This window comes from Fringilla coelebs (genome assembly GCF_963513975.1).
Source record: "Fringilla coelebs genome assembly, chromosome: 27".
Taxonomy (NCBI): domain Eukaryota; kingdom Metazoa; phylum Chordata; class Aves; order Passeriformes; family Fringillidae; genus Fringilla; species Fringilla coelebs.
The window spans coordinates 846,138-863,868 of NC_140053.1; the positions used below are offsets into that span (position 1 = coordinate 846,138).

The 17,731-nt window shown below is 59.0% G+C and overlaps 2 protein-coding genes across 3 annotated transcripts; both read left to right on the forward strand.

The window, feature by feature from the left end:
• The first annotated feature begins 2,752 nt into the window (after positions 1-2,752).
• On the forward strand, positions 2,753-17,677 carry SNF8 (SNF8 subunit of ESCRT-II). 2 transcript variants are annotated; one of them, XM_084222396.1, is made up of 8 exons: positions 2,753-3,328; positions 3,833-3,883; positions 5,892-6,030; positions 6,859-6,963; positions 8,998-9,070; positions 13,575-13,716; positions 14,873-14,941; positions 15,979-17,677. In XM_084222396.1, the coding sequence occupies exons 1-8, from the start codon at positions 3,275-3,277 to the stop codon at positions 16,105-16,107; spliced, it is 762 nt and encodes a 253-aa protein (XP_084078522.1). In that variant the 5' UTR covers positions 2,753-3,274; the 3' UTR covers positions 16,108-17,677. The 2 variants fall into 2 exon arrangements, with proteins under 2 accessions (XP_084078522.1, XP_084078521.1); XM_084222395.1 differs by having other exon boundaries at positions 2,759-3,328; positions 14,873-14,947.
• On the forward strand, positions 16,313-17,677 carry LOC311163499 (uncharacterized protein; the record flags this gene model as incomplete). The annotated part of the gene is made up of 2 exons (XM_084222394.1): positions 16,313-17,310; positions 17,343-17,677. The coding sequence occupies one exon, from the start codon at positions 16,313-16,315 to the stop codon at positions 17,240-17,242; it is 930 nt and encodes a 309-aa protein (XP_084078520.1). The 3' UTR covers positions 17,243-17,310; positions 17,343-17,677.
• Positions 17,678-17,731: the final 54 nt, after the last annotated feature.

The window sequence follows — 17,731 nt, forward strand, 5'->3', positions numbered from 1 at the left end:
GAGCCGGGGGTTTATAGGGTCAGTTTTGGGGTGGATCAGGGGGATTCCGGAGCCGGAGGTTTGTAGGATCCGTTTTTGGGGAGATTTTGGGGTGATTCCAGAGCCGGGGGTTTTCTGGGGCCGGGTTTTGGGGTGGATGTGCGGGATTCCAGACTCAGGGGTTTTGTAGGATCCGTTTTTGGGGTGGATGGGGGCAAATCCAAACTCAGGGGTTCTCTTTTCTCTTGGATCCCTTTTGGGGTGGATGGGGGCGAATCCAGTCCCGGGGGGGTCTCCTGGATCCGGTTTTGGGGTGAGATTCTGGGGTGGTTCCAGTCCTGGGGATTCTCTTGGATCCCTTTTGGGGTGGATGTGGGGGATCCCAGACCCAGGAGTTCTGTTGGATCCGTTTTTGGGGCGAGATTTGGGGGTTTTGTTTGATCGGGTTTTGGGGTGGATGTGGGGTGATCCCAGAGCCGGGGATTCTGTAGGATCTGTTTGTGGGGTGGATGTGAGGGATTCCAGACTCAGGGGTTCTGTTGGATCCGTTTTTGGGGCGAGATTTGGGGTTTTCTTTGATCAGATTTTGGGGAGAGATTTCGGGGTGGTTCCAGACCTGGGGATTTTGTAGGATCAGTTTTTGGGGTGGATGGGGGCGAATCCAGAGCCGGGGGGACTCTTGGATCTGTTTTTGGGGTGGATGGGAGGGTTTTGTTTGGTCCGTTTTTGGGGTGGATGTGGGGTGGTCCCAGACCCCGGGGCTCTGTTGGATCCGAGTTTGGGGAGAGATTTTGGGGTGGTTCCAGAGCCGGGGTTTTGTAGGATCAGTTTTGGGGTGGATGTGGCAGATTCCAGACTCAGGGTTTTTGTTGGATCCAGTTTTGGGGAGAGATTTTGGGGTGATTCCAGACCTGGGGATTTTTTTAGGATCAGTTTTTGGGGTGGATGTGAGGGTTTTGTTTGATTGGGCTTTGGGGTGGATGTGGGGGATCCCAGACTCAGGGGTTCTGTTGGATCCGGTTTTGGGGAGAGATTTTGGGGTGGTTCCAGACCTGGGGTTTTGTAGGATTGGGTTTTGGGGTGGATGTGGGAGATTCCAGTCCTGGGGATTCTCTTGGATCCATTTTTGGGGTGGATGTGGGGGATCCCAGACCCCGGGGCTCTGTTGGATCCGGTTTTGGGGAGAGGTTTTGGGGTGATTCCAGACCTGGGGATTTTTTTAGGATCAGTTTTTGGGGTGGATGTGAGGGTTTTGTAGGATCGGGTTTTGGGGTGGGTGTGGGGTGGTCCCAGACCCCGGGGCTCTGTTGGATCCAGTTTGGGGAGAGATTTTGGGGTGGTTCCAGAGCTGGGGGTCTTGTAAGACAATTTTTGGGGTGGATGAGGGAGATTTCAGTCCCGGGGATTCTCTTGGATCCATTTTTGGGGTTATGTTGGGTCCGTTTTTGGGGTGGACGTGGGGGATCCCAGACTCAGGGTTTTTTAGGATCCGTTTTTGTCATCCCTGAAACCCCCAAGGGACCAACCCTGAGCCCTCGGCTGCCCAGCCCTGGGTCCTGGGATCCACCCCTCATTTATCCATCTGTCTGTCCGTCTGTCCGTCCATCCATCCATCCATCCATCATCCATCCTTGTCCCTGTCCCTGTTATTTATTTCCATTCACCATAGTTTACAGATTAATTTATAATTTTTAAAATTTAATTCCTATTTATTTTATTTTTAATGTATAACATTAATCACAAACCAATGACAACCCAGCCATCATTTATTTAATTTAATTTTTATTTATTTTATTTTTTATTTATTTCCATTCCCCTTAATTACAGATCAATTTAAAAATTTATTTATTTACTTTAATTCCTATTTATTTTATTTTTAATGTATAACATTAATCACAAACCAATGACACCCCAGCCACTCCTTTATTTACATTTGATTTGTATTTATTTACATTTATTTTCTATTTATTTACATTTATTTTCTATTTATTTTACATTTATTTTGTATCTGTCCCATCCCCATGTCTGTCTGTCCATCTGTCCGTCCCATTCCCCGGTGTCTGTCCGTCCATCCCATTCCCATTGTCTGTCTGTCCGTCTGTCCATCCCATCCCCAGTGTCTGTCTGTCTGTCCCGTTCCCATTGTCTGTCTGTCCGTCTGTCCATCCCATCCCCGGTGTCTGTCCATCTGTCCTGTTCCCAGTGTCTGTCTGTCCGTCTGTCCGTCCCATCCCCGGTGTCTGTCTGTCTGTCCCGTTCCCATTGTCTGTCTGTCCGTCTGTCCGTCCCATCCCCGGTGTCTGTCCGTCCATCCCGTTCCCAGTGTCTGCCTGTCCGTCTGTCCGTCCCATTCCCCGGTGTCTGTCCGTCTGTCCCATTCCCGGTGTCTGTCTGTCCATCTGTCCGTCCCATCCCTGGTGTCTGTCCATCTGTCCTGTTCCCAGTGTCTGTCTGTCCGTCTGTCCGTCCCATTTCCCGGTGTCTGTCTGTCTGTCCCGCTCCCATTGTCTGTCTGTCCGTCTGTCCATCCCATCCCCGGTGTCTGTCCGTCCATCCCATTCCCATTGTCTGTCTGTCCGTCTGTCCGTCCCATCCCCGATGTCTGTCTGTCTGTCCCGTTCCCATTGTCTGTCTGTCCGTCTGTCCCGTTTCCGGTGTCTGTCTGTCCATTCCCGGTGTCTGTCCGTCTGTCCCGTTCCCATTGTCTGTCTGTCCGTCTGTCCGTCCCATCCCCGGTGTCTGTCTGTCCGTCCCATCCCCGGTGTCTGTCCGTCTGTCCCATTCCCGGTGTCTGTCCGTCCCATCCCCAGTGTCTGTCTGTCTGTCCCATTCCCGGTGTCTGTCTGTCCGTCCGTCCCCGGAGCCCGAACGATCAAAGTGACGACGACGGCCCGGAGAGAGGAGAGAGAATGGAATGGAAAGAATCAAATGAAACACAGTGAAACAAATAAAATAAAATAAAATAAAATAAAGATATAAAATACAATAAAATAAAGGAAAATAAAATAAATAAAATTTAAAAAATTAAAATAAAATAAAATAAAATAAAATAAAACAAAACAAAATAAAATAAAAGCAGTAACAATAAAAATAATAAAAATAAAAATTCAAAATCTAAAAATAGTAACGATACAATTTAACCCTTTAACCTTTGACCTTTGACCTTTAACCCTTTCCCTGCCGCCATCTTTCCCGTGCGCGGCGCAGAGTGATGACGTCACGCGTCGCGCTCAATGACGTCACGCGTCGCGCTCGATGACGTGTCCGCGGCGGCGGCGGCGGCGGCGGGGCCGGGATGCACCGGCGGGGGGTGGGGGCGGGGGCGATCGCCAGGAGGAAACTGACCGAGGTCAGCGGGACCGGGACACGGGACAGAGCGGGGACAGAGCGGGGGACACGGGACAGACAGACCGGGGGACACGGGACAGACAGAGCGGGGACAGAGCGGGGACACGGGACAGACAGAGCGGGGACAGAGCGGGGGACACGGGACAGACAGAGCGGGGACAGAGCGGGGGACACGGGACAGACAGAGCGGGGGACACGGGACAGACAGAGCGCGGCCCGGGGCCCGGCGGGGCCGGGAGCTGTGACGGGACCCCCGAGTCCGCACCGGGAGGGCGGGGCGGGTCCGCGGGGCTCGGTGCCGGTCCGGTTCTGGCCCGGTTCGGGGCTGTCCCGGTTTTGTCCCGGTTCGGGGCTGTCCCGGTCCTGTCCCGGTCCTGTCCCGGTTCTGTCCCGGTTCGGGGCTGTCCCGGTCCTGTCCCGGTTCTGTCCCGGTCCTGTCCCGGTTCGGGGCTGTCCCGGTCCTGTCCCGGTTCTGTCCCGGTTCTCACGGCTCTCTCTCCCCCAGGCCAAGTACAAGGAGCGGGGCACGGTCCTGGCTGAGGATCAGCTGGCACAGGTGGGGACCCGGCCCGGCCCGGCCCTGTCCCTGTCCGGGTCATTGTCCCTCCCTGTCCCTGTCCTGTCCCATCCCTGTCCCTGTCCCTGTCCCTGTCCCTGTCCCTGTCCCCATCCCTGTCCCTGTCCCATCCCTGTCCCTGTCCCTGTCCCCGTCCCATCCCTGTCCCCATCCCTGTCCCATCCCTGTCCCCATCCCTGTCCCTGTCCCCATCCCTGTCCCTGTCCCTGTCCCCGTCCCATCCCTGTCCCCATCCCTGTCCCATCCCTGTCCCCATCCCTGTCCCTGTCCCCATCCCTGTCCCTGTCCCTGTCCCCATCCCTGTCCCATCCCTGTCCCATCCCTGTCCCCATCCCTGTCCCTGTCCCTGTCCCCATCCCTGTCCCTGTCCCTGTCCCCATCCCTGTCCCATCCCTGTCCCCATCCCTGTCCCTGTCCCCATCCCTGTCCCATCCCTGTCCCCATCCCTGTCCCTGTCCCTGTCCCCATCCCTGTCCCTGTCCCTGTCCCCATCCCTGTCCCATCCCTGTCCCCGTCCCTGTCCCTGTCCCTGTCCCTGTCCCATCCCTGTCCCCATCCCTGTCCCTGTCCCTGTCCCCATCCCTGTCCCATCCCTGTCCCCATCCCTGTCCCTGTCCCCATCCCTGTCCCCATCCCTGTCCCTGTCCCCATCCCTGTCCCATCCCTGTCCCCGTCCCTGTCCCTGTCCCTGTCCCTGTCCCATCCCTGTCCCCATCCCTGTCCCTGTCCCCATCCCTGTCCCTGTCCCCATCCCTGTCCCCATCCCTGTCCCTGTCCCCATCCCTGTCCCCATCCCTGTCCCTGTCCCCATCCCTGTCCCATCCCTGTCCCTGTCCCATCCCTGTCCCTGTCCCATCCCTGTCCCATCCCCATCCCTGTCCCTGTCCTGTCCCTGTCCCTGTCCCCATGTCTCTGTCTGTCTGTCTGTCTGTCTGTGCAGATGTCCAAGCAGCTGGAGACGTTCAGGACTCACCTGCAGCCTTTGCCAGCCCAGCCCAGTGCTGCCATCCCCATCCCCATGTCCCTGCTGTCCCCGCTGTCCCCGCTGTCCCCGCTGTCCCCGCTGTCCCTGCTGTCCCTGCTGTCCCTGCCGTCCCAGCCCTGATCCCTGTGACCGTCTGTCCGTCTGTCTGTCTGTGCAGATGTCCAAGCAGCTGGAGACGTTCAGGACTCACCTGCAGCCTTTGCCAGCCCGGCCCAGCCCAGCCCATCCCCGTGCTGCCATCCCCATCCCTGTGTCCCCATGTCCCTGCTGTCCCCGTGTCCCAGCCCTGATCCCCCTGTCCGTCTGTCTGTCTGTCTGTGCAGATGTCCAAGCAGCTGGAGACGTTCAGGACTCACCTGCAGGCCTTTGCCAGCCCAGCCCAGCCCAGCCCCGTGTCCCTGCTGTCCCCGCTGTCCCCGCTGTCCCCGTATCCCTGTCCCTGCTGTCCCCGCTGTCCCTGCTGTCCCAGCCCTGATCCCGGTGTCCGTCTGTCCGTCTGTGCAGATGTCCAAGCAGCTGGAGACATTCAGGACTCACCTGCAGGCCTTTGCCAGCCCCGTGCTGCCATCCCCATCCCCGTGTCCCTGTCCCTGCTGTCCCTGCTGTCCCCGTATCCCTGTCCCCGCTGTCCCTGTGTCCCAGCCCTGATCCCGGTGTCTGTCTGTCCGTCTGTGCAGATGTCCAAGCAGCTGGAGACGTTCAGGACTCACCTGCAGGCCTTTGCCAGCCCAGCCCAGCCCAGCCCAGCCCCATGTCCCTGCTGTCCCCGTATCCCTGTCCCCGCTGTCCCTGTGTCCCAGCCCTGATCCCGGTGTCTGTCTGTCCGTCTGTGCAGATGTCCAAGCAGCTGGAGACGTTCAGGACTCACCTGCAGGCCTTTGCCAGCCCAGCCCAGCCCCGCTGTCCCCGCTGTCCCCGCTGTCCCCGTGTCCCTGTCCCCGCTGTCCCTGCTGTCCCAGCCCTGATCCCTGTGACCGTCTGTCTGTCTGTCTGTCTGTGCAGATGTCCAAGCAGCTGGAGACGTTCAGGACTCACCTGCAGGCCTTTGCCAGCAAGCACAAGCAGGAGATTCGCCGCAGCCCCGAGTTCCGCCTGCAGTTCCAGCACATGTGCGCCGCCATCGGCGTCGACCCGCTGGCCTGTGAGCCAGGGGACACGGAGGGGACAGGGAGGGGACAGGGAGGGGACAGGGATGGGACAGGACTGGAGACAGGGACAGGGAGGGGACAGGGACAGGGAGGAGACGGGGGGGGACAGGACTGGGGACGGGGACAGAGACAGGGACAGGGGGGACACTGCAGGGACAGGGATGGGCTGGGACAGGGACGGGGATGGGACAGGGACAGGGACAGGGGGACACCACAGGGACAGGGATGGGGATGGGACAGGGATGGGACAGGGATGGGACAGGACTGGGGACGGGGACAGGGACAGGGAGGGGACGGGGGGACACCACAGGGACAGCGTGGACAGGGAGGGGACAGGGATGGGGACAGGGATGGGACAGGGATGGGGACAGGGACAGGGATGGGGACAGGGACAGGGATGGGGACAGGGATGGGACAGAGATGGGGACAGGACTGGGGACGGGGACAGGGACAGGGATGGGGACAGGGACAGCGGGGACACCACAGGGACAGGGACAGGGCTGGGATGGGGAGGGGACAGGGACAGGGACAGGGATGGGACAGGGACAGGGATGAGGACAGGGACAGGGATGGGACAGGGACAGGGATGGGACAGGGACAGGGATGGGACAGGGATGGGACAGGGACAGGGAACAGCAGAGGGACAGGACAGTGGGGGGGACAGCAGGAGGGAACAATGGGGACATTGTGGGGGGGATGGGAGGATAATGGGATAGCAATGGGGGGACAGTGGGGGGGACAGCAGGGGGACAGTGTGGGGACATTGGGGTGGTCTCGGGGGTGCCGGTGCCAGCGCTGTCCCTGTCCCTGTCCCCCCCCAGCTGGGAAGGGGTTCTGGGCCGAGGTGCTCGGGGTCGGGGACTTCTACTACGAGCTGGGAGTGCAGATCATCGAGGTGTGCCTGGCGCTGCGGCACCGCAACGGAGGTGGGCACCGGGGGCACGGGGGGATGGCACCGTAACGGAGGTGGGCACCGGGGGGTACCGGGGGGCACGGGGGGCACCGCAACGGAGGTGGGCACGGGGGGCACCGGGGGATGGCACCGCAACGGAGGTGGGCACCGGGGGGTACCGGGGGCACGGGGGGCACCGCAACGGAGGTGGGCACCGGGGAATGGGGGGCACGGCAACGGAGGTGGGCACAGGGGGCACAGCATGGGGGGCACGGGGGAATGGGGGGCACCGGGGGGCATCGGGGGATGGCACCGCAACGGAGGTGGGCACGGGGAATGGGGGGGATGGCACTGGGGGGCATGGGGGGCACCGGGGGATAGCACCGCAACGGAGGTGGGCACGGGGAGGGGGGGCACACGGGGGGCACGGGGGGCACCGCAACGGAGGTGGGCACGGGGAATGGGGGGCACCAGGGGGGGCATGGGGGGCACCGGGGGGGCATGGGGGGCACTGGGGGATGGCACCGCAACGGAGGTGGGCACGGGGAGGGCATGGGGGGCACCGCAACGGAGGTGGGCACGGGGGGCACCGGGGGGATGACACCGCAACGGAGGTGGGCACACGGGGGGCACCGCAACGGAGGTGGGCACGGGGAGGGGGGGGCACCGGGGGGGAGGGCATGGGGGGCACCGGGGGGGGCATGGGGGGCACTGGGGGATGGCACTGCAACGGAGGTGGGCACGGGGAGGGGGCACACGGGGGGCACGGGGGGCACCGCAACGGAGGTGGGCACCAGGGAATGGGGGGCATCGCAACGGAGGTGGGCACGGGGAGGGCATGGGGGGCACTGGGGGATGGCACCGCAACGGAGGTGGGCACGGGGGAGTGGGGGACACCGGGGGGATGGCACTGCAACGGAGGTGGGCACGGGGAGGGGGCACACGGAGGGGGAGGGCATGGGGGGCACCGGGGGGGGCATGGGGGGCACTGGGGGATGGCACCGCAACGGAGGTGGGCACGGGGGAGTGGGGGACACCGGGGGGATGGCACTGCAACGGAGGTGGGCACCAGGGGGAGGGCATGGGGGGCACGGGGGGGATGGCACCGCAACGGAGGTGGGCACGGGGAGGGCATGGGGGGCACCGCAACGGAGGTGGGCACGGGGAGGGCATGGGGGGCACCGCAACGGAGGTGGGCACGGGGGGCACGGGGGGCACCAGGGGGGGGCATGGGGGGCACCGGGGGATGGCACCGCAACGGAGGTGGGCACGGGGGGCACCGGGGGGGGCATGGGGGGCACCGGGGGGCACAGGGGGCACTGGGGGGGGCATGGGGGGCACTGGGGGAATGGCACCGGGGGGATGGCACCGCAACGGAGGTGGGCACGGGGGGCACCGGGGGCCTGGGGGGCACCGGGGGGCTGGCACTGGGTTGATCCCGGGCTGATCCCGGGTTGATCCCGGCTCGGTGATCCTGGGCTGATCCCGGCTGGGTCCTGCAGGGCTGATCCCAGGGGTGATCCCGGGCTGATCCCAGACTGATCCCGGGTTGATCCCGGGCTGATCCTGGATTGATCCCAGAGTGATCCTGGCTCGGTGATCCCGGGCTGATCCTGGGCTGATCCCAGGCTGATCCCAGGGTGATCCCAGGCTGATCCCGGGCTGATCCCGGGCTGATCCTGGATTGATCCCAGAGTGATCCTGGCTCGGTGATCCCGGGCTGATCCTGGGCTGATCCCAGGCTGATCCCAGGCTGATCCCAGGGTGATCCCAGGCTGATCCCGGGCTGATCCTGGGCTGATCCCAGGGTGATCCCAGGCTGATCCTGGGCTGATCCCGGGCTGATCCTGGGCTGATCCCGGGCTGATCCCAGGGTGATCCCAGGGTGATCCTGGGTTGATCCCGGGGTGATCCTGAGCTGATCCTGGCTCGGTGCCGCAGGGCTGATCCCAGGGTAATCCCAGGCCGATCCCAGGGTGATCCTGGGCTGATCCTGGGCTGATCCCGGGTTGATCCCGGGATGATCCCGGCTCAGTGATCCCGGGCTGATCCCGGCTGGGTCCCGCAGGGCTGATCACGCTGGAGGAGCTGCAGCAGCAGGTGCTGAAGGGCCGCGGGAAATTCGCCCAGGACGTCAGCGCGTGAGTGGGGCTGGGGATCCCTGGGAACGCCCCGGGAATCCCTGGGGGTCAGTGTGGGAGTGGGGCTGGGGATCCCTGGGAAACCCTCGGGAATCCCTGGGAACGTGGGAACGCCTGGGAATCCCTGGGAAACCCTTGGGAATCCCTGGGAATCCCTCGGGAATCCCTGGGAAACCCTCGGGAATCCCTGGGGGTCAGTGTGGGAGTGGGGCTGGGGATCCCTGGGAACGCCCCAGTGATCCCGGTGTTCCCGGTGATCCTGGCGTTCCCGGTGTTCCCGGTATTCCCGGTGTTGCCGGTGATCCTGGCGTTCCCGGTGTTCCCGGTGTTCCCGGATCCCCCAGAGCTGTTCCCTGTTCCCTGTCCCCCCAGGGACGATCTGCGCCGCGCCATCCGCAAGCTGAAGGCGCTGGGGTTCCCGGTGATCCCAGTGTTCCCGGTGATCCCGGTGTTCCCGGTGTTCCCGGTATTCCCAGTCCCTCTCCATGTTCCCCCAGGGACGATCTGCTCCGCGCCATCCGGAAGCTGAAGGCGCTGGGGTTCCCGGTGTTCCCGGTTGTCATGGGTTGACCCTGGCACAGTGCCAGCGCCCCCATGAAAGGTGGATATCCAAGATGGTTACCGTGAGATGTGACCCAGGAACAGAACAAAACAGGCTCCAACTTGGGAATGGAGGGAAAAAAAAACCAACATTTTATTAATCTACATAGACACAAAAGGGGAAAAGGGAAAAACTACACACAACAATCCACAATGGAAACATCTTCAAAAACACTTCTCCTCCCCCCACCTCTCCAACAAACAAATCCCCTCTAACACATCAATTCTCAATTCCAATACCCTCCTTCACACACACTCTCCCCAGTTCATCAGGAGAGAGGAGTCTTCCTCTCACACCATGGGCCTCCCCAGGAAAACACTGCAAAGTCCCCAGTGCTTCCACGTCACACACTGCAGCCGCCCGAAGAAAATCTGTAGCGGTGACCATTCTTCCTTCCATGTCCAGCGCTCTCACCACTGTCCATGGATCCAAACTGCTCCTTAGGTCCTTTTAAGAATGCTTTGCCCAGTTCCAAGAAGTGGCCGCCTCTCACCATTTGGGACGCCTGTCCCCCCCATATTATTTCCCCTGGGGCCTGGGGCTCTCAGGAACAGAGATCCTTCCCTGGAGGCAGAGGGCTCCACCACACCCTCCCCCTCAGTCTCTGTTCTCTCCGCTTCTCCTCGGGCCTTGTCACTCCTGGCTTCTAGCCAACCGCCTCCCCCAAGGAGCAGTCTCTGTATTATCAGAAGAACTTGGTTTCGCCCGTGGCTGTGTAAGAGAAAAGTCCAGCCAAAGCCACTCCACTCATCTCCTCCACCTAGGGCACTCTCATCTGCAAGCATTCCTTCACCTAATCAAACTTCTTCTTCTTTCCCATCCTCTTTCTCCTCTCACTCCTCAGCTGGGGAGGATCAGTGTTTTTAAAGCTTCCAAAGGTTCAAAAAGGTTACAAGCTCGGCCTGGTCTGCTGACGGCTGGGCACCTTGCCCCCCCCCACTTTCTCCTCCTGGCTGTGCTCCCGGCACCAGATAACAAATTTCCAGCCTGCACAGTCTCTGTCATTCTCTCTCCCAGGGGGGCTGCCCAAACCATCCCAGGACTCCTCCACCCCTGCACCTTGCCGGGGCTCCGGCCTTCCTTCCCAGGCCGCATGGCCTCCCCTCCCCCGCCCAGACACCGCTGGGCAGGGGAGAGGTCAGAGCAACTCACCGGCCGGACTCCAAAGAGGAAGGTCTTCTCTAAATCCTCTGCTTTTTAACCCACTGAGTGTGTTCTCGGAGGCGTACCCAAATCCTCAGTGGCCACACCAAATGCCAATTTCACATCTGGCCACTGATTGGTTTGACCATAACTTTCCAAAAAAAAAAACTCTCTTCCGGGTCAAACCATGACAATCCACCTCTCGCCTCCGAGAACACACATTTCACTCCAACATATTAACAAAACTACATTCAATTGACATACACCAAACCTCCATCCCTAAATTTTATAATCAATCTATTTACATGCTTTGCTCTTATTCCTTTTGATCCATCTCACAGTTTCCATCTTCTCCATTACTTAAATCTCGATTCCCGGTCAGGGAACCAATAATGTCATGGGTTGACCCTGGCACAGTGCCAGCGCCCCCATGAAAGGTGGATATCCAAGATGGTTACCGTGAGATGTGACCCAGGAACAGAACAAAACAGGCTCCAACTTGGGAATGGAGGGAAAAAAAAACCAACATTTTATTAATCTACATAGACACAAAAGGGGAAAAGGGAAAAACTACACACAACAATCCACAATGGAAACATCTTCAAAAACACTTCTCCTCCCCCCACCTCTCCAACAAACAAATCCCCTCTAACACATCAATTCTCAATTCCAATACCCTCCTTCACACACACTCTCCCCAGTTCATCAGGAGAGAGGAGTCTTCCTCTCACACCATGGGCCTCCCCAGGAAAACACTGCAAAGTCCCCAGTGCTTCCACGTCACACACTGCAGCCGCCCGAAGAAAATCTGTAGCGGTGACCATTCTTCCTTCCATGTCCAGCGCTCTCACCACTGTCCATGGATCCAAACTGCTCCTTAGGTCCTTTTAAGAATGCTTTGCCCAGTTCCAAGAAGTGGCCGCCTCTCACCATTTGGGACGCCTGTCCCCCCCATATTATTTCCCCTGGGGCCTGGGGCTCTCAGGAACAGAGATCCTTCCCTGGAGGCAGAGGGCTCCACCACACCCTCCCCCTCAGTCTCTGTTCTCTCCGCTTCTCCTCGGGCCTTGTCACTCCTGGCTTCTAGCCAACCGCCTCCCCCAAGGAGCAGTCTCTGTATTATCAGAAGAACTTGGTTTCGCCCGTGGCTGTGTAAGAGAAAAGTCCAGCCAAAGCCACTCCACTCATCTCCTCCACCTAGGGCACTCTCATCTGCAAGCATTCCTTCACCTAATCAAACTTCTTCTTCTTTCCCATCCTCTTTCTCCTCTCACTCCTCAGCTGGGGAGGATCAGTGTTTTTAAAGCTTCCAAAGGTTCAAAAAGGTTACAAGCTCGGCCTGGTCTGCTGACGGCTGGGCACCTTGCCCCCCCCCACTTTCTCCTCCTGGCTGTGCTCCCGGCACCAGATAACAAATTTCCAGCCTGCACAGTCTCTGTCATTCTCTCTCCCAGGGGGGCTGCCCAAACCATCCCAGGACTCCTCCACCCCTGCACCTTGCCGGGGCTCCGGCCTTCCTTCCCAGGCCGCATGGCCTCCCCTCCCCCGCCCAGACGCAGCTGGGCAGGGGAGAGGTCAGAGCAACTCACCGGCCGGACTCCAAAGAGGAAGGTCTTCTCTAAATCCTCTGCTTTTTAACCCACTGAGTGTGTTCTCGGAGGCGTACCCAAATCCTCAGTGGCCACACCAAATGCCAATTTCACATCTGGCCACTGATTGGTTTGACCATAACTTTCCAAAAAAAAAAACTCTCTTCCGGGTCAAACCATGACACCGGTATTCCCGGTGTTCCCGGTGTTCCCGGTATTCCTGGTATTCCCGGTATTCCCGGTATTCCCGGTGATCCCTGTTCCCTGTCCCCACAGGGACGATCTGCTCCGCGCCATCCACAAGCTGAAGGCGCTGGGGTTCCCGGGGTTCCCGGTATTCCCGGTGTTCCCGGTATTCCCGGTATTCCCGGTGTTCCTGGTGATCCCGGTGTTCCCGGTGTTCCCGGTGTTCCCGGTATTCCCGGTATTCCCGGTGATCCCTGTTCCCTGTCCCCACAGGGACGATCTGCTCCGCGCCATCCGGAAGCTGAAGGCGCTGGGGTTCCCGGTGTTCCCGGTGATCCCGGTGTTCCCGGTATTCCCGGTGTTCCCGGTATTCCCGGTGTTCCCGGTATTCCCGGTATTCCCGGTGATCCCTGTTCCCTGTCCCCACAGGGACGATCTGCTCCGCGCCATCCGGAAGCTGAAGGCGCTGGGGTTCCCGGTGTTCCCGGTGTTCCCGGTGATCCCGGTGTTCCCGGTGTTCCCGGTATTCCCGGTGTTCCCGGTGTTCCCGGTATTCCCGGTGTTCCCGGTGTTCCTGGTGATCCCGGTGATCCCGGTGATCCCGGTGTTCCCGGTGTTCCCGGTATTCCCGGTGTTCCCGGTGTTCCCGGTGATCCCGGTGTTCCCGGTATTCCCGGTGTTCCCGGTGATCCCGGTGTTCCCGGTGTTCCCGGTGTTCCCGGTGATCCCGGTATTCCCGGTGTTCCCGGTGATCCCGGTGTTCCCGGTGTTCCCGGTATTCCCGGTATTCCCGGTATTCCCGGTATTCCCGGTGATCCCAGAGCTGTTCCCTGTCCCCGCAGGGACGATCTGCTCCGCGCCATCCGGAAGCTGAAGGCGCTGGGGTTCCCGGTGATCCCGGTGTTCCCGGTGTTCCCGGTGATCCCGGTATTCCCAGTATTCCCGGTATTCCCGGTGTTCCCAGTCCCTCTCCGTGTTTCCCCAGGGACGATCTCCTCCGCGCCATCCGGAAGCTGAAGGCGCTGGGCAGCGGCTTCGGGATCATCCCCGTGGGCAGCACGGCCCTGGTGCAGTCGGTGCCCGCCGAGCTCAGCATGGACCACACCGTGGTGCTGCAGCTGGCCGAGGTGGGAATGATACTGGGAATACTGGGAATACTGGGGATGGACCACACCGTGGTGCTGCAGCTGGCCGAGGTGGGAATGATACTGGGAATGATACTGGGAATACTGGGAATGGACTGGGAAGGGAATGGGAACACTGGGAATGGGGATGGACCACACCGTGGTGCTGCAGCTGGCCGAGGTGAGACTGGGAATACTGGGAATACTGGGAATAATGGGAATGGACCACACCGTGGTGCTGCAGCTGGCCGAGGTGGGAATACTGGGAATGATACTGGGAACACTGGGAATGGACTGGGAATGGGGATGACCACACGGTGGTGCTGCAGCTGGCCGAGGTGAGACTGGGAATACTGGGAATGATACTGGGAATACTGGGAATACTGGGACCGGCACTGGGATGAGGGCGAGGGCTCCCTGCTCGGCTGGGCCGGGCTGGATTCCCAGAGGGATTGATGGATTGAAGGATTGATTGATTGATGGATGGATGGATGGATGGATGGACTGATGGATTGATTGATTGATGGATTGATGGATGGATTGATTGATGGATGGATGGATTGATAGATTGATAGATTGATGGATTGATGGATGGATGGATTGATTGATTGATGGATTGATAGATTGATTGATGGATGGATTGATGGATAGATTGATTGATTGATAGATTGATTGATAGATTGATGGATTGATAGATTGATGGGTTGATAGATTGATGGGTTGATGGATTGATGGATTGATTGATTGATTGATGGATGGATTGATTGATGGATTGTTGGATGGATTGATGGATGGATGGATTGATTGATGGGTTGATGGATTGATGGATTGATTGATTGATTGGTGGATGGATTGATTGATGGATTGTTGGATTGATGGATTGATGGATGGATGGATTGATTGATGGGTTGATGGATTGATGGATTGATTGATTGATTGGTGGATGGATTGATTGATGGATTGTTGGATTGATGGATTGATGGATGGATGGATTGATTGATGGGTTGATGGATTGATGGATTGATTGATTGATTGGTGGATTGATGGATTAGTGGATTGATGGATTGATGGATTGATTGGTGGATTGATGGATGATGGATGGATTGATGGATTTTATTGATTTTATTGATTTTATTGATTTTTCCCGTTTTGTTTCCAGAAGAAAGGATTCGTGACCGTGAGTGAGATCCGGGACAGCCTCGGCTGGGAGACGGAGAGAGCGCGGCAGGTGCTGGTGAGAGCGGGCGGGGAACTGGGAATACTGGGGAAACTGGGAATACATACTGGGAATGGGGAACTGGGAATACTGGGAATGAATACTGGGAATACATACTGGGAATACTGGGAATGAATGCTGGGGAAACTGGGAATGCTGGGAATGGGGAACTGGGCATGCTGGGAATGAATACTGGGAATGCTGGGAATAGGGAACTGGGAATGCTGGGAATGGGAAACCGGGAATGCTGGGAATGGGGAACTGGGAATGCTGGGAATGAATACTGGGAATGCTGGGAATGGGAAGCTGGGAATGCTGGGAATGGGAAGCTGGGAATGCTGGGAATAATGGGAATGGGGAACTGGGAATGCTGGGAATACTGGGAATGCTGGGAATGGGAAACTCGGAATGCTGGGAATGAATGCTGGGAATGCTGGGAATGGGAAAATGGGAATGCTGGGAATAATGGGAATGCTGGGAATGAATGCTGGGGATGCTGGGAATGGGGAACTGGGAATGCTGGGAATGAATACTGGGAATGCTGGGAATAAATACTGGGAATGCTGGGAATACTGGGAATACTGGGGATGGGGAACTGGGAATGCTGGGAATGGGGAACCGGGAATACTGGGAATGGGGAATTGGGAATGGGTTGGTAACGGGAACAGCAGCGGCAACTGAGCACATCCCAGTCCATCCCCAGTCATTCCCAGTCCCATTCCCAGTCCCTATCCCGATCCCAGTCCATCCCCAGCCATTCCCAGTCCCATTCCCAGTCCCATTCCCAATCCCATTTTCCCCATTCCAGGATCACCTGCTGAGGGAGGGCCTGGCCTGGCTGGGACCCCGTTTTTCCCATTTTTCCCGTTTTTTCCCCCAGGATCACCTGCTGAGGGAGGGCCTGGCCTGGCTGGGACCCCGTTTTTCCCGTTTTTCCCGTTTTTTTCCCATTTTTCCCATTTTTTCCCCCAGGATCACCTGCTGAGGGAGGGCCTGGCCTGGCTGGGACCCCGTTTTTCCCATTTTTCCCGTTTTTTCCCCCATTCCAGGATCACCTGCTGAGGGAGGGCATGGCCTGGCTGGACGCTCAGGCTCCGGCCGAGCCGCAGTTCTGGCTCCCCGCGCTCTTCTCGGAGCTGCACGGCCAGGAGGGAACGGCCGGGAATGACCGGGAATGACCCGGGAATGACCCCGGGATCCCTGGGAATACCCTCGGGAATAACCCCGGAACGAGCCGGGAATGACCCTGGAATCCTCGGGAATGCCCTGGGAATCCTCGGGAATAACCCCAGAACCCCCCAGGAATTACCCGGGAATGGCCCCTGGGAATGATCCTGGAATACCCCCGGGATCCCTGGGAATACTCTCGGGAACACCCCTGGAATGCCCATGGAAATGCCCCGGGAATCTTCTGGAACACCTCCAGGAATGACCCTGGGAATGCCCTGGGATCCCTGGGAATACCCTCAGGAATTCTCGGGAATTCCCCATGGATCCTCAGGAACACCCCCTGGAAATCCCTGGGAATCCCCCCTGGAGTCCTCGGGAATACCCCGGGAATGCCCCAGGGATCTCTGGGAATACCCTCGGGAATCCTCGGGAATATCCAATGGGATCCCTGGGAATTCCCCCCTGGGATCCTCAGGAATCCTTCCCAGAATCCCTCCTGGAATCCCCCCGGGAGTCCTTGGAATCCCAGCTGGAATTCCCCCCAGGATCCTCGGGAATCCCCCCTGGAATGACCCCTCAAATCCCTCCTGGAATCCTGGTGGGAATCCCCTCCAGAGTCCTCGGGAATCCCCCCTGGAATGGCCCCAGGAATTCCTCCTGGGATCCTTAGGAATTCCTCCTGGATTCCTCATAATCCCAGTTGGAATTCCCCCCAGGATCCTCAGGAATCCCGGCTGGAATGGCCCCTGGAATCCTGGCGGGAATTCCCTCCAGAGTCCTTGGGAATCTCTCCTCGAGTCCCCTCCTGGAATTCTCAGGGATCCCTCTTGGGATCCTTCCCAGAGTCCTCGGAATCCCAGCTGGAATTCCCCCCAGGATCCTCGGGAATCCTCCCAGGAATCCCCTCCTGGGATCCTTGGGAATCCCCCTGGGATCCTTGGGATCCCTCCTGGAATTCTCAGGATCTCTTCTGGAATCCCTTCCGGAATTCCTGGGAATTCCCCCTGGGATCCCCCCGGGAATCCCTCCTGGAATTCTCAGGATCTCTCCTGGGATCCCTCCTGGAATTCTTGGGAATCCTCCCTGAAATTCTCAAGAATTTCCCCTGGGATCCCTCCTGGAATTCTTGGGAATCCTCCCTGAAATTCTCAAGAATTTCCCCTGGGATCCCTCCTGGAATTCTCAGGATCTCTCCTGGAATCCCTCCTGGGGTCCTCGGGAATCCCCCCGTGGAATTCTTGAGAATCCCCCCGGGAATCCCCCCGGGAATCCCCCTTGGAAATCCCTCCTGGGATCCCCCCGGGAATCCCCCTGTGGAATTCTTGGGAATCCCCCCCGGAATCCCCCTGGGATCCTCAGGATCTCTCCTCGGATTCTGCCTGGAATTCCTGGGAATTCCCCCTGGGCTCCCCCCTGGAATCCCTCCCCGGATCCTTGGGATCCCCCCTGGAATTCTCGGGAATCCCCTCTGCAATCCCCCCTGGAATTCTCAGGATCCCCCCGGGAATCCCCCCTGAAATCTCCCCCGGAATTCCCGGAATTCCCCTCGGGCTCGACTCAATAAAATTTTTGTAGGAATTTCCCGAGCTCGGCAGTTCTGTGGTTCCAACCCCCGCGGGAATCTCCGCCCCC